Here is a 23,402-nt window from a genome sequence, read left to right as displayed (position 1 = left end):
GATGAAGGTGACGTCGCGTTCGGGGCGGCGCTCACCTCGCCCGCCGCGGTCAGCGCTGCGGTCTGTCCTGCTCGAGTTCCGTCAAGCCGGCCCCCGGGCTTGCGCTGGGCCGCCGCGCCCTCGGTGTGAACGAGGTAACTTCCGGTGGGCGCGGGCCCGAGGCAGAGGTCGGGTCGGACGGCCCCGCCCTACGCAGCCACGCGCGGGGCCGCGGAACTCGGGTCAGAATCCAAGTCGAAGGGCTGGCGAGGAGCCACTGCGGAGACACGTGCTCCCCGTCATTCCCCTCACTCCGGGACGGCGGCAGCTCACCCACACGCGCGGGACCGATGCCCGACAGGAAGCAGCCTACTAGGCGGGAGCCTCGGCGAGCTTAACCTTCCATTGGCTCGGGGCCTGTCACTCATCTATGTGAACCAATGAGCCTCAATCTGGGCTCCCAGAACGGAAGCAGGCTTCTCGCGGACTCCCCGCCCCGGCGGCAGGTCGGGGAGCTCTGGCCCTCACCTGTTTCAGCTGAGGGTTTTTTCCAGGAGGGAAGAGCATGCCCCGAGGACACACCCACCCCAAATCCGGAGCAAGGCCCGAGTGGAGGCCACTGGGAAGTTTCAATACAAAGACAAAAATATTGAAGGGGCAGCATCTGGGAGTCCAAACCCATTTATTCCCAAGCGACGGAACAGATTTTTATTAGCTTCCTAGGTTTACCCCTTGACCCTCGAGCAGAATTAAAAAGCAACTCAGCAGGCTCCAGGGTGGAGAAGCCATTGGACTCCCTCCGTCCCGGGGGCTGTGCTGTGTAGCTCTGCTGTAGACTCAACCAGGCCTGGCTCACAGCCAGCCCTCCCTGCCTCGGGACAGGGCACACATTTCACTTCCTATACTTAGAGGGTCGAGGCAGTCCCGCTAGCAGGCTCAGGAGTTGCTCCCAGCTGGTGAGGCTGCTTGATGCGCCCTTTCCCAATGCCGGGAACCCACAGGCTGGGTTAGGATGCACCTTCCCCATTCCCAGCTCTCTACAGTAGTACAGGAAAAGGGCTCTGCTGCGTGAGGCCGGAGGCAGTGTGACTGAAGGTGATCCCTGACTTAGCAGAGGACGTCAAAGGGCAGCTACAGAGAAGCCAGTGTGCAGCATCCCAGCCCCCACCAGCCCAAGCTGCGTATGTCCTCACTCCTCTGCTGCAACAGGTGACGTGTGCGTGAGGCAGCCCCTCATTCTCCATCCTGGTTGGGTTTGATAAGCCCGTATTCCACCGCTTTTGCCAGGCAAGCTGCGGCAGCCCTTGTGACAGGGCTTTCCTTGGCCTTAGCCAGCACCGACAGGATCTCCAGCACTTCGCTCTCCATCAGGCTGCTGGCTATGTCTTTCGAGGCCTCCACCATGTTCAGTGCCACCACGGCACCCCGGTGCTGCAGCTCCTGGTTGGAGCTTAGAAGCAAGGCCTGCAGGATCTCCAGCCAGTGCGTGGTCTGCGGGAAACAGGGCAGTGCCACCACCGAGCAACAGGCTCAACCCTGGCAGAAGCACATCTGCGTGCCCTGGGATCCCCCCCGCACCCCACCAACCGCCAGCATGCAGGGAGTTCCTGGCCCACCTTCCCTCCCGCACCGAGGCACTGACCACTTGGGGGATGCGGCTGCAGAGGGAGGGCCGCATGGAGGTGAGCATGGCCAGGCCCCCAGCAGCTGCCCGTCGCAGCAGCTCGTCGTCCTCCCCGCTATACAGCACCAGCAGCTTCAGCCGGTCGTTGCCCTTGGCTTCAAACAGGTCCTGCACCTGCAGCCAGAAGAGGGGAGGGGACGGAGTCGGCTGGGGCAAAGCCTGGCGGGACACAGGTACTTCTGCATGCCTGCCCGTCTGGACTACCCGGACCAGCCCTCACCTCCTTGCTCATAGCCAAATTACACATGCACTCTGTGGCTGCCCGGCGGATCATCTCGTGCTCCTCGAACATATAGCCCTCGATCATGGGCACGGCCTTCTCCTTCAGGATCTTCTGCCTGTAGGGCCGAGGGTGGAAAGGTGAGCCTCCGCATCCACCTCCCCCACCCCAGCGTCCCCACACAATCGAGCCCCAGGCCAAGGATTTCCCAGGGGGTATCCAAAGACCCTCCTGCACCAGGTATGAATGGCACTGCTTTCCAGCTTCTTAAGCAGGCCTGGGGGACAGCATGGGACCGTGAAAAATGCTCTACAGTGGGAGTTAAGAGACCAGGGGGCTGGTGATGGTGATGCTAACAGCTAACATTTAAGCACCTACCCTGACCCCGAACTTGGACTATCTTTCTTAGTCCTCACCACGGCCCTATGGTGTAGGTTCAGGTATGATTACAACTGTTTTGCACAAGAAGAGACCAAGGCTGAGTAGTGGATAACGGGGCCAATATCACAATTAGTAGTAACAGCTGACACAGGTTGACTGGGCACGTTGCTGGGAGCCACGTTCTGTGTACGAAGTGCTTTTGCCTGCGTTTTCTCATTTACCTCTCCTTGCTACTACCCCTGTAGTACCTATGGGTACTATAACCATCCCATTTCCCAGAAGGAAAACGGAGGCACAGAGCAGCACTTCTTTGAGGTTAAGGTTGCACACCGGTAACCAGTGAAGTCAGGATTTAATAAACCCGGGCAGTCTGACTCTAGAGCTCGCACTGTCGCTGCCCAATGCCTTGCCCACTCGTGGAACGCTGGCCTAGTCAAAACTGGCCTGTCTCCCCAGCTACATAATACACAGAGGTCACCGCGAGGCTCAAATAAAGCAATGACCCAAGAGTGCTCTTCACGCTGTCAAGTGCAGTCCTGGGGTAAATGCCCTCCCTGCCCAGGCACCCTGTCCCGAGGGACCTTACCGGAGCCTCTCACTGATCCCCGCCAGGTTGGTCAGAGCCATGAGTGCCTCGAAGTTCTGCAAGCCTGAGCAGTTGAGGTGCAACAGGGAGACGAGGGGCCGGACCACCTCGTAGATCTGTGATACATCCACCTGTCAGGGCCACTCGCCCCGCCCCCACCGCCCTGAGGGGCAGAGCCCGCCCTCAGAGAGAAGGCCACCCTCCCCACACCAGGGCTCAGCAAAGCTGCCACGTCCTGTCAGTCCCAAGGAGGAGCCATAGCCCAGGTCAGAGGCCACCAGGACCCAGTGAGAGGTGGAGGAGAGGCCAGGGCTGGGGCAGCAGGACACATACCCGCTCTCCAGGAAAAGTCATCTCTGGGTTGGAGGTGATGGTGAGCTTGGCAAGAGCCTGGGCAGCCTTTGTCTGCCCCACATCAGTGCCTTCCAGGGCCAGTGGGAGCAGAGCCTGTGGGGACAAGCCCATGAGTGTCCGAGATGTGTCCTAGCAGATCAGGCCCAAACCACCAGGCCCTGAGCCCTGACCGGGTGCTCGCCTCTCTCCTCCCCGGGGCTTGACCACATTGCTCAGATCTCTTCATGTCTCCCAGGCATCCCCTTAAGCTGCCCAAACACTTCGGGAAACACCTATTAAGGGCCAGCCACGGCTTGTGCTGGGCCCCAGACCATGCAGGTCAGTGACACGAGGGAGAGGAGGAGAACTTGGGACCTGAATGGGCACAAACCTGCCCTCGTCGGCATCACTCACTCGGCAGGAAGATGTTCCTGCCGGTCATTTGTAATGCCTTCCAGCCTCGTCTCCAGTGTGGCGGCCGCTGAGTCACGTTTTACAGACCACCAGGAAGGAGCGTGCAAGCTTACCTTGCCCCCTCCCTGAGCAACCACAGTGCCGCGGTCTTCTACATCGTCCACCAAAGCCAGGAAGACCCTGCGGGGAGAGGGTGAAGGTGGGCGGGGGCCGGGGCTCTGGCTCACACCGCACCGTCTGAGCTCAGCGAAGGCAGGAAGCTACGCGGTGGCCCCTCACTCCCAGAGGCCCGCGGCCCCGGGGACCTGCTCCTCTGCAGTTACACGGACCGTCTCGAGGCTCCTGGCTGCGCCGAGGCGGCCTCACCTGGAGAGCAGCTCTCGGCAGGAATTGGTCAGCACGGGGCTCTCGGTCTTCACCATGCACGTCATGGCCGACACCACGCCCGCCGCCAGCAGCTTCTTCACCCGAGCCCGCACGAAACCTGCTTTGTCCTGGGTGGGGAGGCAGCTTATTAGCAGAAGAGCCTTGGCTGACTGGACAGGAAAAGGGGGACCCTCCGTACAGCACAAACCGATGAACAGGAGTACAAAGGGAAAGAAACTTGCCCACACGGACGTTTAAGCTGCTGTGGATGCCCCAGGTCAACTGGTCCCAAAGGCACAGAGGCCCCCAAAGCCTCTCAGGCTCCCTCACCTTGGGGTGCTGCTCCGGAACATGCTGCTTGGCGTACTTGGCCAGCTCCACCATCTTGGGGTCCGGCTCCTCATAGTCGTAGCTATTGGTGCAGTTCACCAGTGCCGAGGCCACCGCGAAGAGCACCGACCTCTCCTCGGACTGCCGGCAGCAGAGGGGCGGTCAGCCGGCCATCCCGGGGCAAAGGAGCATGGGACAAATGCTGCCCAGGCCACCGACTCTACCCCCAGCAGGACCGCTCGGGCTCCGGGATGAACGTGGGAACCTCCCAGGCCCAAGCTGGCCCCAGACTCTGGGAGCTCACACACCCGACCCCCCGAACTCCTCCAAACAGACCATCCATCCTGTCTGATGCCGCGGGTGCAGCCCAGCAGGTCTACGCCACGGAGCACCCACGCGGGCTGCCAGCCCTCCCCACCCATCCGAGGCCACAAGAGCCTCTGGCCGAGACCTGCCAAAAGAGCTCGGTAAGTTCTAATCCTAGACGCTGTTCCCAGAGGACTACGGGAAGCCACGAGCTACCCTGCTGAGCTGGAACAGAGCCTTCAGGGCGGCCTCATCTTCCACAAACTCTTCCTTCACATCGGCGTCGAAGGTGAGGTAGGCCAGGCCCTCCACTGCCCAGCGCCGGGTGCCTGCATCGATCTGGTCATTGCACAGCCACCTGGGGACACGTGGGGCGGCGGATGACCATCAGAAGGGCTGGGGGAAGGGGCCGCCAAGACCGAGCGGGCAAAGCCACAGGCTTGTGCACCCCCTCCGCGCACGAAGCAGTTCACGTGGCAGGATCCAGGAGGGTCTGCCTGGAGGACAGCAGGGTCATGAGGAGGTCCCACCCTCCACCCAGACCTTTCTCTCGAAGGTGGGAAGCCATGGCAACACCAAATAACTCACTTTCGACACTGCTTGGCGAGTTTGAGAGTAGAGCCTTCGGCAAACTGCTTCATGCTGAAGTCCGTCCCTCCAGCCGAGCCGAGCTTGCACAGCCCCTGGAGGAGGCGGCGAGAACCAGCTGTCGGTCTCCGCGGATGGAGGCAGAGCCGGGCTCCTCTGAGCCCGGCTCTCTCCCTGACATTCGGCCCGGCCCTCTGGAGGCCACGCACATCCACCCCAGGCTACCACCTGCAGCACCGGCAGCAAATCAGCTACTGGGGTGGCCACGTGACACACATCTGGAGAGACTGGCGTATCGCCCCCTGCGCAGGCCTGGATCCCAGCCCCTCCAGATCTACACCTGGACTTGCTCTGTTCATTTCCGTGTCAGACAAAGAGCTCTTTACAGGTGGAGCTGTGACACGTGTGGCGAGAAGACAGGTGCCTCGGCCAAGGCAACATCCTCCCGGGATGGAGAAGTCCGAGACTAATCTCATTTTCTCTCTCTGGGTTTTCAGGCCTCCCCAAGGAGGAGGACTGGCTCTCCCAAGCTGCATGGAGGCCATCCAGTGCTCAAGCCACCAGCACCTGGGGCCGCCTGCAGGCCCCGCCTTTCCGCATGGCCCCTTTGACTAGCCTGGCCCCGCGGTCCTCTTCCTCCTCCACCATCTCCTCCTGGAGCTTCTCCTACCACCTCCAGGGGGCGGCATGAGTCCTCTCAGGACGAGGCTCATCTCCCCGACTGGACCATGAGCCGCGTGGTAGAAGGAGCCAGGGCTCATGCCTCCGGCCTCGACGAGGCCCCGCACATCCCATATTTTCACCAGCATGTGCCGGAGCCGCACCCTGAGATCCGGGCCACCCGATACCCCCGCCTGCCCACCCACCCGTGTGCCCAGCCCCGGCCGGCACGTCTCACCACCAGCGCCCGGATCCGGATGCTGTCCTTCTCGCTGCGCTTATACAGGTCCTTCAGCAGCGAGACGCCGTTGGCGGTGATGAACGAGGCCCGCTTGGCCTTGCCGGCCGCGTGGATGAGGGCCTCCACGGCTACCAGCTGCTCTTCCTCCTGCTCAGAGGCACACAGAGCGATCACGCTCTCCATGACGCCACTCAGCTCCAGGGCCCGGTTGCCGGCTTCGCATGGGCCCTGCAGGAGGCAGGACACCGTCTGGATGGCCCGCAGCTTCCCGGCCAGCCCTTGGCCCTCAAACCAGCTCCTGAGGGGCACAGGGTGACAGCTGTCACACCAAAGCTGACGTAACGGGACCCTCCTTCCCCCCCACTTCCCATCCACCGGCCAGGCATCTGCACTACTTGGGCGGGAACAGCAAGAAAAGCCACCAATGGGCAGACTAGGACGTTCCCCAGGAGGCCAGCTGCCCGTTTTCTCTCTCTGGGCTTCCAGGCCTCCCCTGATTATATGCCTGACATAGGTTACTCTCGCTCACACCACCGTCCATTGCCTTTCCTGTACTCATCAAGACCTGAAATTGTTCTACGTAGTTTACGATGTGTCTTCAGCCCCACCTGTCGCCTCCTTAAGGGTAGGAGGACTATCACGCTGCACCGCCGTGTGGGAACGGATACACACAAGTGCTCAGGAAGCACAGGGAGTGCTCGAGGACATTGCTGCATCGTAGAACGGATCACAGAACGTCCCCGGGGAGGCCACTTTGGGAAAAGAAGTGTCCCTGTCCCCGGCTGGGCCTCCCCCAGGCTGCTCTCCCTGCCGAAAACCTTTCCCTGCCACCCTTCCCTGAGGGGTCAGGACTCCTGTCGGAGCCCCCGGCAATGAGACAAGGGGCCAATTCCCTTACTTGATGTAGTTTTCACAGAGTCGGTGGAAATTCTCCCTCTCAGCATCACACTTCAGGTCATCGAAAAGCTTGCTGAGGAGGACGGAGGCGCTCATGCGGCTGTTCGCCGTCACCATGAGTTCCCCAGGAGGGTCCTGCACAGAGCCCCCCACCTCCAGAATCTTTTTCAGGCCTGAAAAGACACACTATTTAGGCAGCAGAATGCTAGTTCCAACCCCTAGCGGCAAAGGGAGGATGCTCCCTGGGAGAGGCACGGAGAAGAGGGACCTCTCAGGGACAAGGGCATAGGGCGTGGACAGCCACACGCAAAGCAGGCTCAGAGAGCATGGCCAGCTAACCACCACTGCCTATGGAGGCGGCTCTGGGGTCGGGGAAGGAACTCAGAAGTGAGGACCGCATGGGGGCACCTGGGTGGCTCAGTCAGTTACACATCTGACTTCAGCTCAGGTCATGATCTCTCAGGTTCGTGAGTTCGAGTCCCGCGTCAGGCTCTGTGCTGACAGCTCAGAACCTGGAGCCTGCTTTGGATTCTGTGTCTCCCTTTCTCTCTGCCCTCCCCCACTCATGCTCTGTCTCTCCTTTCCCTCTCTCAAAAAGAAACATTAAAAAATAAATAAATAAAACTAAAGAAGTGAGGACTGCATGGTGGCCCTACCCATGGGGCCAAATGTTCTGGGGACTCTGAGGCTCCTGGTCTGTAAAACTGAAGGGGAAAATAACACCCATGGCTCACACCATGACTGGGACACTGAAGGATGAGCCCCCGATAAATGTATTCATGCAGGGACTTTGCCAAACCTTCCTCACTTCTGTTTTAAGGGAAAAGAGAAGTACGAATTAGTTAATGAATATATGCGTGTATGTATGTACGTATGTAATACTCTTTTAAAGTACTCTCTCTGCCCAATGCAAGGCTCGAACTCATGACCCCAAGATCAAGAGTTGGTGTGTTCCACCAACTGAGACAGCCAGGCGCCCTGAGAAGTATGAATTTATATAGTAAACTTCTAAGCATTTTTTCTCTGAGTATAGAAGTAATTTACACTCACTGAAAAAACTTCAAACGCAGAAAGCTGGTCCAGCCTCCCCCTTAACCTGCGTGCAACGTCTGCTCAATGTACAAGCATGTGCACATGCTCACGGCTGAAGAGTCTAACTCTGAGTTCTCTAAGGATACGACGCAGCCACAGGGTACACTTCAGTGCAGACATATGGCAGGGAACAGTCCCCACTGGGGATAACTCGGCCCAGTCACCCAAGCAAGATGTAACACATACGCTCAGTGTCCTTGTCCTTCTTTAAAACTGATCACCAACCTTGGTCAATGACCCAGAGGGTGAGGCTGTTGTTGGGGTCCTTAAGAGACTTCCGGGGCACTGTTTTAATCAGGAGGGTCAGAGCGTTGTCCCGACCTTGACCAGAGACCCCCACCTCAGTCAGTAGTTCCAAGAGGTTACTGATAAGGATCTTCAGCTCCCGGGCAGGATCTGGCAATGAAAAGACATTAGTGGGCTCCACAGTGGCCCAGCCCTGTCCGGCCCCTGAACTTCCCCAGTAGGCCAGGGAGACACAGAAAAGGGAGACCTGCATCCTGGGCTCTGGCCTGGGCTCCAGCCTTCCCTGTAGGTACCCTGGCTTAGAACCTAGAGTCAAATACTGTCCCCAAGCCACATTCCTCAACAACCTGCAGCTGCAAAGAGCTGGCTTGTTTGGCTGAGCCCCTTCCCCTCCACGATCGCAACACCCAAAGGACCGTGGACCTGATTCTACTCACCCACAATGATGGCGCCTTCTTTGCCTCTGAAGCCTTTCTTGACACCTTCCTTGAGGGCATCAAATATAACCTGCAGCAGGTGGCAGGCAGCCAGGGACACGGCCTGGTTTTCCACGCCCAGGATGGAGACTACCCGCCGAGTTCCCAGCACGCTCAGGGTTGCCACTGTCTGTGTGGGACAGAGAGGGACAGAGCCTCCAGTTGGTGAAGGGCAGCTACAGAGACCCCTAAGTGTGAGTTGTGAGTGTGGCCAGAGGGGGAGAAAACATCTGGGTGGAAGGACCAGCTCCAAGTGGAATCAAAGTGGGCCTGAGGGTGTGACCAGGGGTAATGCCAGGATTATTCTGCTGGAAAGGCTTCCTAAAGAAAGCATTCCAGAGGCATCCACCACTACCTCTCCTCTCCTCGGCTCCAGTGAGAGGAGACAAGGGACACTGTGGCCCCAAGAACAGCTGCTTTGGTTCGTGTTTCCCTAGCAAGGAGTCACATAAGTCCGGACAAGCTCCGGGACTCAGCTCCAGGGACACCTAGTTCCTTTCCAATGCCAAGTGTGAGGCTCTGTCTACAGTCTGGGCATGTGGACATGCATGGAACAGACTGCAAGGTCTCTCTACCCCATTTCTAGGCTGGATATTCACACTGGCACAGGCAGGAAGGCAGAAGGAGGTAGATGCAATTCGCATGGTTTCACCACTCTTAGTCTTGGGAGACCCAGAAATACAGCCTGAGCTTGGCCCAAACATCTTTCACAGAATGTCCCACAGCTCCATCCCTGGTCTAGGAATCACGGGTGCCTCTGGAAGGAACCAAGGCTCCAGTCCCTGTCCCCTGGGTCCAGCCTGCTCAGGCAAGAGCGAGGGCGCAGACTTCATCGGGGTAGGACCGTTCTTGTGGAACTGTCTGTACTGGATGTGCCCCGTCTATGCTGAGAATCCGTTCAGGGTCAAGCCCCGCATATGTGGTCACTGTCTCGATGGTCCAGATGCTGTGGGTAACATCACTGACCACATCATTCGCTGGAGGATGCCCCGCAGGGGAAATGCCAGTTTGATGGTTAGGGAAGGACAGGGACCCTTCTCCTGGTACCAAGCTTCTCTCACCGTGTGGACGGTGCGTGAGTCTGGGGCCAGGCATCTCTGAGCCCGCCGCACACTTTAAGCCCACCAAAAGCAAGGGCTTGGGGTACCGGTGGGCTGCTTTTGCTCTTTTCAGGCCCCAGCTCATCCCAAATCACATTGGGCTTTTTCGAGCTATTTTAATTTTTCCTCTCTTGTTACAGGTCTCCTTGAACTGTGCCTTCAGTTCTGGGAATACGATGAGGGGTGGGTGGCTGGGTGGGTGGAGGGAGGGACAGACAGATTGACTGAGGTAGCAACCCCGCCCCTCCGCCCCACCTACCCGAGACTGGTGCTCGGAGCAAATGCCGACCAGCGTGCGCAGAGCCGCCAGCATGAGGTCGGCCTCACCCGTGTCCAGCAGGCGTTGTAAGAGCTGAACCCCATTGCTCCGGAAGATCTTCTCCGCCCCGGCATCCTCCCGGGCCAGCACCACCAGGTTCTGGGAAGCCTGTGTCAAAGGAAGTGCGCCACACTGCGGACACTACAGGCAGCACAGGCCAGGGCAAGCAGAGACCCTGAGCTCTGGGCCTCACTGCTTCCACTCAGCACCTGAGTGACCTTGGCCATAAACTGAACCTCTCTGAACTGCAGTTTCCTCCTCTGTAAGTAGAAGGAAGAGCTTGCTCTCGGGATTGATGGTTAGAGTAAACGGAATCCTGAGTCCCTGGCAGAGCCCGCCTCAGTCACCTCCATGGCCCTAGCCCCTGGCAACGAGGCGCTCAATGAACACAGGTTCCCTCTCCGTGCCTCACACTCAGGCCCCAGGCCCCAGGCCCCAGGCCCCGAAGCTGTCACTCAGGCTCTGGGAGCTCGGCTGCCAGAGGCACAGCAGCAGCTTCTGGGCCAACATCAGCACACAGGGAGGGGCAGCTCCACTGGGAGTTCAGCCCCCACTCACTCAGTCCAGACATGGATATACCTTCTGCTTTTTCTCGGTGCCTTTCTCTTGGGGGTCCAAGAGTATCTGAAACATCTGTTCCACTTTGGCGTCCGTCGAGGACATGTACCGCACCTACGACAAACCAACGAGGCATGGAAGAAATCACTCTCTTAGCCAGAGACATCACATTCCCTATTTGTTCTCTTCGGCTCCTCCCACGGCCTGGCTCCGGTCTCCGGGAGGCACAGCTAGGACATTTGGGTTTAGGGCGGGCACCAAGCTACCTTGGGCAGGAAGAGACTCGCCTGGCAGCTTCACCCAAACTTCCCGCGGCTGTTTTCCTTTCTGAGCGGCTTCCCGCTTGGGCAGGACAGGTGGCGCCAATGCTGAAGGCAGTGCCATTCAGAAGGGCGGGCATCCTGTTGGCCATGAGGCAACCCATTCCCACTGCTACCCTCTATGCTGTGGCAGCATGGGTACTCTGCCCATGACACAGAACTCGGCACTGACGCCTGCTGCAAGGGAGCCAGGAGATCAGGAGGTAGTTGCTAATGCTCCCTGTGGCTCCAGAACTCTCCTCTGACAACTTCTTTCTTTTTTTTTTAATGTTTATTTATTTTTGAGAGAAAGAGGGTGCAGGTGAGGGACAGAGACAGAGGGAGACAGAGGATCTGAAGCGGGCTCTGCACTGACAGCAGAGAGCCTGATGCGGGGCTCGAATTCACCAACCATGAGGTCATGACCTGGGCTGAAGCCCGATGTTTAATCGACTGAGCCACCCAGGTGCCCCTCAATCAGATTATTTAAAAAAACTTGTCAGAAATCGGGGCACCTGAATGGCTCAGGCAGTTAAGCATCGGGCTTCAGCCCAGGTCATGATCTCAAGGTTCGTGAGTTCGAGCCCCGCATCGGGCTCTCTGCTGTCAGTGCAGAGCCCGCTTCAGATCCTCTGTCTCCCTCTCTCTTTCTGCTCCTTCCCTGCTCACTGTCTCAAAAATAATAAATGAAATAATAAAATAATCTGATTAAGACCATCCTAGGCCCTCCCCCCACCCAGGGTTACGGACAGGGGCATATACCTAGCCCGCGCACCACTCCCGGCTTCCCCCTTTGCATTCAGGGCAGACGGACAAATCTGTCATGGCACATTCTGCTAGCCCCGGGCCATCTGCTTCCTAATCCTTCTCAACACAGGGCCCTAGGCAGCTCCCGCTGACCACACAGAGCTGTCATGGAGACGAAATGATGTGCCTTCCCAGGTCTCAAGCTTTCAGTAAGGTGTCTGCCATGGTACTTCCTGCTTTCACTATGCCAGCGTTGTAACATCACGTTATCTGATTAATTCGAGCTTGGACATTGTTCAAGATGGTCTTCAGATATTTTTTCTCCTAAGGTAACTTTTAAACATATGTACTATACAAACAATGTCTGTTCCTAGATCATAAAGGTAATGGATGAAGCAAAATCTCCTTTGAAAAACCCCATCGGGAGGGAGGGGGGAACTGACTGGCTCAGTCGCTTAAGAGTCCGACTCTTGATTTCGACCCAGATCATGATCTCACAGTGGTGAGATCGAGCCCCACCTTGAGCTCCACACTCAGCGTGGACAGAGCCTGCTTAAGATTCTCACTCCTACTCCCTCTGCCCCTCCCCCACTCGCATGAGCGCACTCTCTCAAACAAAACATCAATCGACTCCTTTACCAAGGAGTCATGCTGTTATCATTCTGACGTATATTTTTAAAAAGATTTTTCTTCATATTTACACACCCAAACGGACCCACAGAAAAAACATGGTATCATTTTGAGGGGGTATGTGGGGTAGTGTTTTGACATAAACGGTATCATACAGTGTGTGTTACAGCCCACTTTGCTTTTTCATTTAACAAGTAGCCTCTTTTCACCTCTACACACGTGGATCTACCTATTCTTGGTGACGACGGCATAGGAGTCTATAGTAAGGGCAGCACCCAGTTTAGTTAGCCATTCCCCTACTGCCGGCGGTAAGACAAAGCTCCAATTTAATTTTTCATTACTACAAACAAGTCTGAAATAAACATACACACGCCTGCTTGCGTACATGGGCAAGGCTTCTCTAGGGAAGGCAACAAGAAGTAAACATACTGGATCACAGAGAATGCTCATTTAAAATTTTAAGACATATGCTAAGGAGATGTACCAATTTATACCAACTCCAGCAGTGGGTGAGCAAGCCCACCACTTATTGTCTGCCTCCCTAATTCTAGCAGAGTGTAAAAGCTTAAAAAGTTTGCCAAACGAGTGCCTGGGTGGTTCAGTTGGTTAAGCGTCTGACTCCAGCTCAGGTCATAATCTCGCGGTTCATGAGTTCGAGCCCTGCCTCGGGCTCTGTGCTGACAGCTCAGAGCCTAGAGCCTGCTTCAGATTCTGGGTCTCGCTCGCTCTCTGCCCCTCCTCCGCTCGCTCGCGCGCTCTCTCTCTCTCAAAAATATATAAACATTAGGAAGAAAAAGCTTGCCAAAGAGACAACCAAAAAACGGCACGTTGCTGTTATTTCTGTTTGCTTTTCCCTAAATACTTGCAAGACTGAGCCTCATTCCCTAAGCTCATTTGCCATCAGTATCTCCTCTCTGTGTTTACACCCTTTGCCCAGATCCATTGGCCAATGTCCCTCTACCACCTCTCTCTCCTCCACCCCATGTCATTTACATACCTTCTCCTGAATCTGGCCCCCGATGTTTCTCAGGGCCTCCTGGAAAACTTTGTTCTTGGGCTCCAGGCTCACACATCTCTGCAGGTCAAGGACAGCCTGGTCAAGACGGCCCAACTTCTCTAGGGCTTGGCTGCGCCGGTAAAGTGCTTTGACATCCCCTCCGTCCTTTTCAATGGCTGAGTACAAACGGGAGCTCCGTCAGCACCCATGAGGCCACCAATCTCCAGGCAAGAGCAGTAGGGGAAAGACCTCGAGGGCCAGAGGAAGGTGGGGGGACAGATGTGGGACTCAGTAATCCAGCCTCAGAAAAGGTGAGGGTAGCTGCTGAAAAGGAAATGCCCAAGGAAGTGGGAAAGAAAGAAAGCAGAGGTGTTTCAGGGGCCAAAGGAAAAGGAGAATGTGAACATGCGGTGGTCCCAGAATCCCTGCCCCCCAGGAGAAGCCCCACAGCTCCACACCACCGCCCACAGTCCCCCACCTTTGGATGCTTCGGTTTCGGCTTTGTCGTAATCTTCCTGCAAGAAGAGGTTCAGGGGCTTGAGAGGCTGGTCATCTCCCTTTCCCAGCACTAGCGGGGCAGCAGGGTAGTTCCCTAGAGCCACTCGATTCACCACCACCCGGAGGCCCAAGAGACATCAGACCAGTGTGGTGGCCTGGGAAGGTGAATGCCCAACCGGGGCCCAAGCAGCAGCGAGACGGGGAAACCGGGCCGTGGCAGGGCAGAGGAAGGGCAGTGGGCTCCCTCACCAGCTTCAGGTGGCAGGCGGCCCGGTTTCGATGCAGGATCGCCTGGTCCTGAGGCGTCGCACCCAGACCCAGGGCCTGAGTGTAGGCCGTCAGGGCGCCCTCGTAGTCCCCGCATTTGAACAACTCGTTGCCCTCCTTCCGCAGCTGCTCCACTGAGCTGGCCTGTGGAGGGAATGGGTGGAAACACTGGGGGTGGGCTCCAGCCAGGGCCGGGGAGCTGGGAGAGAGGAGACTGGGGGTCAGGGGCAAATCCCATGGAGGGCCAAGACTTGGGGAGAAGGAGGGTCGGGAACGGTCAGAACAGGTGGGAAGTAGCCATGGCGCGGGCGGGACGGGTACGCACCCCGGGGGCAGCCGGCCGGGGCTCGGGGGTGCCTGGACCACTCACAGTCATCGCGGAGCCAGAGTCCAAGGCGCGCGCAAGCGCAGTCTCTGGGGCGGGGTGGGATCAGGCTCCGGAATCTGGCGTCGGCGGCCCCGCCCCGGTCCTGCGTCAGAGCGGGTGTCAGGGAAGGGGCGGGGCCAACGCGAGAGCGCGCCGGGCGAGTGGGCGGGGCTCGGGTCCGCGGCGCAGAGTAGCCGTGGGCGCGCCTAGTGTGTTCCAGCAGAGATCCGCAGGGGGCGCGCGGCAGAGGACCCAGAGGGAGGCCCGAGGCTGCCTGGGCGCCGACCTCCTGCCCGACTGCGGCAGAAGTGCACGAGGTCGGCGGTCATCAGGGCCACGAGCAGCAGGGTATAGAGGCCCAGCGCTAGGAGCGGACCCCGGCCCCTGTGGGAGAGGCGAGAGTATCAAGGTGCTGGCCCCAGCCGCGCGCTCACTGCTGCAGCCTTTGGGTTACTGAGCCCCTTAGAGTCCGGAGAAAGCTCGGGACACCCCTCTCCCCAGATAAATGTAGAATTCCTAACTAGAAATTCAGGGGGCTCGCAGGTGCGGTGAAACCATTCATGGACGGATTCAGGATTGGAAACCCCACCCATAACGGGTGTAATCCGCGGACTACAAAATCCTCTTAGTCTAGACACCCGTCCCACCCCGCCCCAGCCCCAAGATGCATGCAGTGGCTCCCTGTTACCCGCTTACACAGCCTCCTGAACTTCCTCCACAAAACTGTAATCATGCATTCACGCGATTTTCTGTTCGAAGTCGGCCCCTCCACTAGCCTGTACTAAGCCTTTCGCCCCAGAATTTAAAAACAGAGCCCCGGATGCTGGAACACCCTGTCAGGATCCCAGTGGCTCTGGGGCTGGTGTTCTCACCTGAGGAGGGGTGGGGGCGGAAGGGCGGACAGGTTGACCTGGTACAAGGCCTCAAATTCAGCCCGGGTGCAGCAGGAGCCCCCTGCAGCCTGCAGGTGACAGCAGTAAGCTTCCTCCGGGGTATCCGACAGCCGAGGACAGAAAAAACCGGGGTAGTGGCGGCCATCAGCATCCCAGCTAGTCTGGCACAAGTGGGGGTGGCGGGCCAGTGCTGAAGGGAGGAGGAGCAAGGGGGATGGAGACGGGCAAGCATGGTCTGCCCACACCCCACTTCGACCGCTCTGGAGAGTGAAAAGGACCGTTCTCAAAAGGGCAGACTCCTTTCTCCCCACAAGCTCCCCAGAGCAGCCCAACCCCTGCTGAAATGACAGGGGATCCGAAGAGGGGACCGCGCAGAGTGGAGAGGAGAGCGCTGTACCTGAAAGAGAGATGGGCTGAGCAAGCGTCACCCAGCTGAAAAGCAGCAGTAGCCCCGCGCTGAGGGCTGTGAGCAAAAGGCCCAGCCTCCTCTGAAAGTCCATGCGCGGTCACCTCCACCTCGGTCCTAGCCGTGGGAACCCCGACATCTCTCTTTCTAAGCCATGGCTGCAGACAGTAAGGAAATAAAAATTAAAACCACAAGGCCCCTGGGCACCATTAATACAAACCTGAAGCTCTTCTGTCACCAACCTCTAGAGAGAGATGAAAGGGACTGAGTTTCTATCTTCTGATGGAAAACATGGGGACTGTGTCTCCAAGCTGCCTAAGGTTTTCTGAGCTGAAGGGGGAAAGCCTCAGAAGACCAGAGGGCAGAAGCAAGCATGAGAGAGAAGCTGAGCCATGAGCCTGACGAACAGACAAGCGTTTCTGTCTACGCACTCTCACCTTCCAGGCTGTTGTGGAAGCCTTGGGAATTCTGATCGTTCCATTTCAGGCCCCAGGGACCTCAGTGACAGCTCTGGAGCTTTCCTCCCTAACTTCTGCATCATGACAACCACCAAGACTAGCTGAAAAACAAGGGCAAGTCCTTCCATTAACTTTTCCCTTGAGCCCTCATCTGCCCCAGCTACCAGCCCAAAGCACAAAAGCTACCAGTCTGATTGGAGAGCTGTACCTCACAACTAGCCAGTCCCAGTGCACAGGAGAAGCTCTTCCAGGGTCTCCGGGTCTCTCTTGCCCCTTAAACCTCGTAGATACCATCTGCTGTGACAGGGGATTTCTCTAGGAGGCTGATGGCCACCAGCCAGCAGTGTTAAGTGTTATCCTAGGGCCTACTGAGGCCTGACAATGCTCCCAGAACAGCAAGACACCAGTTAGCACCCGAGGGGCCCACAGCAGGTACCTGGGGACTGAAGCAGGAACACTTATGGCACAAGAAAGAAATGCAAACATTTTGTCCAGGCACCTGAGAACAAAGAAGACAGTTCTTGCAGAAACATCACTGCCGCCTGTGAGTCTACTGGGCAGGCTTCTAGTGTAGGCTCTAATTTCCAGAAGATCAGGCCCAAAGGTGAGGCTCCCATGCCCATAGCAACCAGTCCCATCCCTGCAGGGAAAACCACTTTTGGACCACTTTGAGAATTTTCAGAGCATTGACAGATTGAAGGTCGTCTTTTCATGGGAGGAGAGGATCCTCCTGGGAGAGGCTGTCTTTGACCCCAGAGGCTAGGTGAACCGCCCTTCCTCCAAGGTACCATAGCCCCCTATGTCTTCCAGCCCTGGATGTGGCACACTGTGAGGACACTGTCTTATTTCTTGTCTTCCTCCTTCCCCGAGACTGTGGCCTCCCAGGGAGCCCCGCCATGTTCTTCCTGCACCTTCCGGAGAGCGTCTGCGCCAGGGGCTGCGATGCTGAGGGCAGCTCCCAAACTCCCTCACTCTCTCCGCCAGGATATTAGCTGCAGAGAACCAGTCTGAGCCAGAATCCCCCCCCCCCCCCGGCCTCCGAGGCGCCAGGGGGCGCTGTGAACGCTCCGTCCCGGGCTCCAGGGGCTCTGGGGACCTCAGTCGCCTGCCCCACCCCGGCGATGGGCTCCGAGGCCACGCAGCTAGTGGAGGCTGCCGACTTCGCAGCTCGCAAGCACCGACTGCAGCGGCGGAAGGACCCCGAAGGGACACCCTACATCAACCACCCTATCGGTGGGCGCACCGCCTCGGGAGCAGCCGCAGCGGCGTCTAGGGGGTGGGGACCGGGACGGGAACGCGGAGGGCCTACACCTCATTGAGCACCTGCTCTGTACCAGCCTTTGTGCCAGGCACCTTTCGTGTTTAAGCCTCACAACAACCCGGGGCGGTAGGCATCACTGTTCCCCTGCACAGTTGACACCCAAAGAGAGTAAAGGACTTGCCCAAGGTCATCTGGCTAGTGAGAAGCCCCATCTGGCTCTACAGAATCCACAACACGCAGCCTGGGACTCCTTCAGTTCTGACTTCCTGCTTCGCCCCGTCAGGTGTGGCTCGGATCCTGACCCATGAGGCGGGAGTCACTGACACTGTGGTGTTACAGGTAACTCTCGTCGTTCCTCCACTAGGAGCTAGGGTGGGGATCGGGGGCCCCATTCAGCCCTGAGCACCCCTTGGCTGGAGCCGCAGGGCTAAGTGGAAGCCTGTCCCCAGGCAGCGCTGCTCCATGACACAGTGGAGGACACAGACACCACCCTGGATGAGGTGGAGCTGCACTTCGGGGCACAAGTGCGACGCCTGGTGGAGGAGGTAACAGATGACAAGACTCTGCCCAAGCTGGAGAGAAAGCGGCTGCAGGTGGAGCAGGCTCCCCACAGCAGTCCCGGGGCTAAACTGGTGAAGCTGGCAGACAAGCTGTACAATCTGAGGGACCTGAATCGCTGCACCCCAGAGGGTACGCTCCCCCCACCTGCCCTGAGGGGAAGGGGAGGGACGCCCACCTTCCCCAGGCACAGGTTGGTCAGTTCCCCTGGAAAGAAAAGAGCCTGGGCTTTCTTGTTGACTCCCCAAGCTAATACTAGACCACTCTGGTCTCCTCTCACACCGTAGAAATAACAGTAACTGGGCCCAGGGCAAGTGTTCTGGACAGATCCCATCAGGCACTCATCTCATGGCCGTGCACCACGCCCTCCAGGAAGTGGGCAAAATCCAATACTGTCCTGGATGTCCTATGAGCAGTTTTCTGTCCGTTCTCATGCAGGATGGTCTGAACATCGAGTCCAGGAATACTTCGAGTGGGCAGCGCAAGTGGTGAAGGGGCTTCAGGGAACAAACCGACAGCTGGAAGAGGCTCTAAAGCAGCTGTTTAAGGAGCGGGGGCTGACACTCTGAGCAGTGCTTGCAGCCACCAGGTGGCCCAGACTTCAGCCTCCTCCGGCCAGAAAGGAATCATATTCCAACCTTTTGGTGCCTCTGGATCTCACTCCCTGATTTATTCAGCCCAGATATCTCTCAAGGTTTCCTGCCAACTAAGCTGAGCCCTGGATTGAGGAAATCAGATGCAGCTCATCCATTTCTAACGCATTTACTGCCCCTTCTCCTTGGGTCTCTTTGCTATTTTGCACGGGCCAAAACCCTGCCCCCCTTCCCCCCCCCCCCCCCCCAGGGACTTGGGCTTATATAAACACTCATAAGTTCATATATGTTCATAAGTCATTATGGAAAATAAAACATTTTGGGTAAAGGTTTAAGTTCTTGCTGCTCCTTCCCCAACCTCCTGAATGGGGAACTGGGATGCGGGATTCAGCATGGCAGGGTTCCAATTGTGTGTCCCCCGGGGAAAGGTTCCTCAGGTTGAGCGCCTCAACCCCTCTGAGCCTGGTTTCCTTAACAGTGAGACAGGCTGTGTAATTATTAGGCTTAGATTATGTGACGTCTCAGACGGAGCCTGACACATAGGCGCTCAAAAAATGGTAGTCGTCGTCCTCCTTAAGAAAACGGGACGGGATGACTGACGTTTTGGAAAGGAATGCCACCTGCTTACTGGCTGCTCTTGCTGAGCCCTGGAGAGACCCCAGGAGCAATATGACAGGGCCGGTGGGGGACTGCGGGTCCCAGACCGCAGCCCGTCCCAGGTCTCAGCGCTAGACTTCTGCCAGTGCCTTGGGTTGCTAAGTGACATGGACTTCCGGGCACCTCCGGAAGTGGTCGGGGCGGCCCAGCCCGCGAGCCCTGGGGTGGGCGGAGTTTAGGGTAGGGGGCGGGCCGTTTCGTGGCGCCGCGGGCAGAGGTCTTCCGGTGAAGGGTGTTTAGTCGCTGCTGAGCAGCTGGGGCTTATTGGCCCCTCGGAAAGGGTACGCCTGGAAGGTGAGGAAATCGTTGTTAGGTCAAAGGCCATTTCGTGCTAGACCACGATGGTTACGTACCCAACGAACGCCCATCGCGGTGTCTGTCGGGGGGACATTGGTGAAGGGCAACAAGGTGGCCTTTAAAAGGAAAGGAGTGGGGCACCTGGGTGGCTCAGTCGGTTGAGTGTCGGGCTCAGGTCATGATCTCACAGTTCGTGGGTTCGAGCCCCGCATCAGGCTCTGTGCTGACCGCTTGCTCAGAGCCTGGAGCCTGCTTCAGATTCTGTGTCTCCTACTCTCTGTGCCCCTCCTCCATTCACACTTTGTCTGACTCTGTTTCTCGAAAATAAATGTTAAAAAAAAAAATTATAAAAGGAAAGGAGTTTATTGGGGCGCCTGGTGGCGCAGTCAGTTGAGCTTCCCACTTCCGCTCAGGTCATGATCTCACGGTTTTTGAGTTCGAGCCCCGAATTCGACAGCTCAGAGCCTGGAGCCTGAGTCGGGTTCTGTGTCTCCCTCTCTCTGCCCCTCCCCGCTCGCACTCTGTCTCTCTCAAAAATAAATTAAAAAAAATTTTAATAAACATTTTTTTTAAAAGTATAAAGGAATCGAGTTTCAGGACCATCCCAGGTAAACAGATCAGCAGAGTTCAATGTAATCCTCTTAAGGCAGACTGGGGTGTGGTATGTTTTGGAGAATTTTGGTTTTAGTTTTTTAATAAATTAGTTTGGGGGGGTAGGATTACAGGATTTTTAAAAATTTTATTCCCTTAAACTTTATATATATATACACACACACACATACACATATATACACACGCATATGTAATAAATCTACAGTTTTTAAGTGACCTAAAATTAAACCTTCAGGACAATAAAAATCACCCTACTGAATGCAGGGGTAAATTGTCACAAGGTGCTTGCTGTTTTACAAAAACACCTTTTAACTTGTGTTACTTCATCTGTTCTTTATAATAACCACACGAGACAGTGAAGGGTAGGGATACTGTTCTCCTTTCACAGAGACAAAATGCAAGGCTCAGGGAGGTGAGAAGACTTGTTAACGATCAAATAGAGAGACAGTAACAGAAGACCACAATCCCCTCTCTTTTTGCCACACTACTGGGCCTTTAAAAAATTTTTTTAAATTAATTTATTTATTTTTAAGTAATCCCTACACCCAACATGGGGCTGGAACTCACCATGCCAAAATCAAGAGTCTTGCTCTGCTGACTGAGCCAGCCAGACACCCCCTACTGGGCCCTCGCCCCCGCCCCCCCCCCCCCATCTCTGCCCCTGGCCTTTTTAACCAGACAAAAGTGACCACACTGAGATCAGCTCCAACTACTGGACATGGTAAAGATCAGGTCTGAAGTGGCTAGTGGGGCTGGATGGATGATGAGTCCAAGGCCTCCCTAGATGTTTGATTTGAGCCGATGTAGTAGGTATCTGTTTTTTTAATCTGTTAAATATGTATTTTTAAACAACCAGAAACTTCAAAGTTCGAAGTACAGAATAAGGAACTTTTTCCCCTGAGCCATTTGAGATTACGGGCATACCTTGAAGACATCGTGGGTTCTGTTGCAGACCACGACAATAAAGAGAATATCACAATAAAGCGAGTCAAATGTACTTTCTGGTTTCCCAGTGCCTATAAAAGTTAGGTTTACATTATACTGCAGCATATTAAGTGTGCAACAGCAGCAGGTCTCTAAGAAAATAGTATATGTACCTTAATTTTAAAATACTTTATTGCCAAAAAAAAATGCTAACCATCATCTGAGCCCTCAGTGAGTCATAATCTTTTTGCTGGTGAAGTATCTGTCTTGATGGCTGCTGACCAGGGTGTTGGTTGCTGAAGGTGGGGTGGCTGCGGCAGTTTCTTAAAATAAGACAGTGAAGTTTGCCGCACTGACTGACCCTGCTAATGATTTCTCTGTAGTGGACAATGCTGTGTGATAGCATTTTACCCACAGTAGTACTTTTAAAATGGGAGTCAACCCAGATTTAAGTAATATTGCAAATCCTTTGTTGTCATTTCAACAGTCGTCACGGCATCGCACTAGTAAATTCCATCTCAAGAAACCACTTTGCTTATCCACAGGAAACAACTCCTCCTCGCCCAGTCACGTTTGATCCTGAGATTGCAGTGACGACTCAGGCCCATCTTCAGGCTCCACTTCTGATCCTAGTTCTTTTGCCGTTGTTTCCACCGCGTCTGCAGTGACTTCCTCCACGGAAGTCTTGACCCTCTCAAAGTCATCCGAGAGTTTGGCATCAGTATTTCCCAATTGGAATCCTGTTAATGTTGATATTTTGGTTTCTTCCCATGAACCTTGCATGTTCTTAATGGCATCTAGAGTGGTGTGAATCTTTTCCAGAAGGATTATTGCCTGTGCTTTTGGTGTCCTAAGAAATCACTGCCAGATTCCTCATTAAGATTTCCTCCTATTTTCTTCTAAGAGTTTTATAGTTTTAGCTGTTACATTTGGGCCTTTGATCCATTTTAATTTTTGTATATGGTGTAAGATAAGCTTCCAACTTCATTCTTTGGTATGTGGCTATCCAATTTTTCCAACACCATTTGTTGAAAAGACTGTCCTTAGAGTACTTGGAGTATTTTATCTTAAGTATATATCACTCTGTAAACCTTTTTTTTTTTTTTAAAGCAATCTCTGTACCCAGCGCTAGGCTCGAACTCACAACCCCGAGACCCAGAGTCACATGCTCTACCAACTAAGCCAGCCAGGCACCCCTGTAACTTTCTTTTCCTTTAGCAATGCTCATGAGATGTATCATGTTGATGCTCATAAGTGTTTAGCTCACTCCTTTGAACTACTTTATAGTATTTCGCCATATGAATGGACAGTATTTTATTTTTATGCATTCCCCTTTCTGATAGACAATTAAGTTTTGTTTTCAGCTTTTCACTACACCATGTAATGCTCCAGTGAACATCCTCATCCTCAAAAATTCCCTTGTGCGTGTGAATCTTGAGGTGTGCTTATATTTCTTCCGAACAAGGACCCCTGGAATAACACTTAACATTATTGCTATCTAGAATTCTCATTCTGGTTCTTTTTAAGCTATATTATAATTTACAGCCAGTGCTTATTAGGTATACCCCCCCCCCCTTGGTTGATGCACCCTGGATTTTTTTCCCAAGTACACCTTTTTTCTTCCACTGAAGTTTTGCACACTGCAAACTCTCAGCCTTTGGATGTTTGAAATGTCATTTCCCCCTCACTCTGAATGACAGTGTAGCTAATACCAAATCCAGAGTTAGTGGTTATGTTCTCTAAGTGTGAATGTACTATTTCCTGGTCTTCAGGTACCCTGTTCACTGTTGCTAACTGTCTGCTGTCATCTGATAGTCTTTCCTTATGGAGTTTCTTTCCTAAAAATCTGGTTGATTTTTAGGGATTTATTTGCAATATATGTAGGTGAGGATTGTTTTTTTTAATGTACCTTTCTTGGAACTTGGGTGAGTACTTTCACAAGGACGCACACCTGTCTTCGTGTCTGAAGAGTACCTCCACTTTCCTTTTGAAGGCTTCCTCTTCCCTATTCACTAGTCTCTCCTAAAAGAGCTACTAAACATTATGGTAATGCTTCTAAATCTATCTGCCATGTTTCTTTTTTTTTAATTTGTTTTTGAGAGAGAGAGAGAATGGGGGAGGCAGAGAGGGAGACAGAGGATCTGAAGCAGGCTCCAGGCTCT

The 23,402-nt window shown here is 55.2% G+C and overlaps 2 protein-coding genes across 5 annotated transcripts in view; one reads left to right on the top strand and one right to left on the bottom strand.

The window, feature by feature from the left end:
- Positions 1-628: 628 nt before the first annotated feature.
- Positions 629-17,437, bottom strand: UNC45A (unc-45 myosin chaperone A). 2 transcript variants are annotated; one of them, XM_042940942.1, is made up of 24 exons: positions 16,547-17,437; positions 16,318-16,439; positions 15,872-16,038; positions 15,454-15,664; positions 14,540-14,965; positions 14,197-14,358; positions 13,928-13,964; positions 13,450-13,625; positions 10,798-10,890; positions 10,159-10,326; positions 8,761-8,929; positions 8,303-8,473; positions 6,987-7,158; positions 6,086-6,386; positions 5,188-5,282; positions 4,816-4,957; positions 4,294-4,434; positions 3,964-4,091; positions 3,711-3,777; positions 3,184-3,297; positions 2,851-2,966; positions 1,884-2,001; positions 1,622-1,777; positions 629-1,470 (listed from the first exon to the last, which is right to left on the bottom strand). In XM_042940942.1, exons 5-24 carry the CDS (start codon positions 14,588-14,590, stop codon positions 1,213-1,215), a joined length of 2,835 nt encoding a protein of 944 aa, XP_042796876.1. In that variant the 5' UTR covers positions 14,591-14,965; positions 15,454-15,664; positions 15,872-16,038; positions 16,318-16,439; positions 16,547-17,437; the 3' UTR covers positions 629-1,212. The 2 variants fall into 2 exon arrangements, with proteins under 2 accessions (XP_042796876.1, XP_042796877.1); XM_042940943.1 differs by having other exon boundaries at positions 14,585-14,965; positions 16,547-17,436.
- The window catches only part of HDDC3 (HD domain containing 3), a 16,216-nt gene continuing 10,222 nt past the window's right edge, over positions 17,409-23,402 (top strand). For 2 of the 3 annotated variants that reach the window (XR_006203319.1, XR_006203318.1), the window contains exons 1-4: positions 17,409-17,571; positions 17,883-17,938; positions 18,049-18,289; positions 21,786-21,961. Coding sequence is in view for 1 of the 3 variants with exons in the window: in XM_042940945.1 (XP_042796879.1) it covers positions 17,460-17,571; positions 17,883-17,938; positions 18,049-18,289; positions 18,596-18,726 (540 nt within the window). In the remaining 2 variants the exon portion in view is untranslated. Of the gene's footprint in view, positions 17,572-17,882; positions 17,939-18,048; positions 18,290-18,595; positions 19,015-21,785; positions 21,962-23,402 lie in introns of those variants that run through there. The other variant, XM_042940945.1, reaches the window with a different exon arrangement.

Source organism: Panthera leo, chromosome B3 (assembly GCF_018350215.1).
Source record: "Panthera leo isolate Ple1 chromosome B3, P.leo_Ple1_pat1.1, whole genome shotgun sequence".
NCBI lineage: Eukaryota > Metazoa > Chordata > Mammalia > Carnivora > Felidae > Panthera > Panthera leo.
This window is presented reverse-complemented; position numbering and strand designations above follow the sequence as displayed.

Coding starts and splice junctions, on each gene's coding strand:
- UNC45A (XM_042940942.1), bottom strand. CDS start 14,590: ATGACTGTGAGTGGTCCAGGCACCCCCGAGCCCCGGCCGGCTGCCCCC. Junction 4,958..5,187: donor CTCGCCAAGCAGTGTCGAAA/GTGAGTTATTTG, acceptor ACGTGTCCCCAG/GTGGCTGTGCAATGACCAGA. Junction 2,002..2,850: donor GGGATCAGTGAGAGGCTCCG/GTAAGGTCCCTC, acceptor TCGGCCCTACAG/GCAGAAGATCCTGAAGGAGA.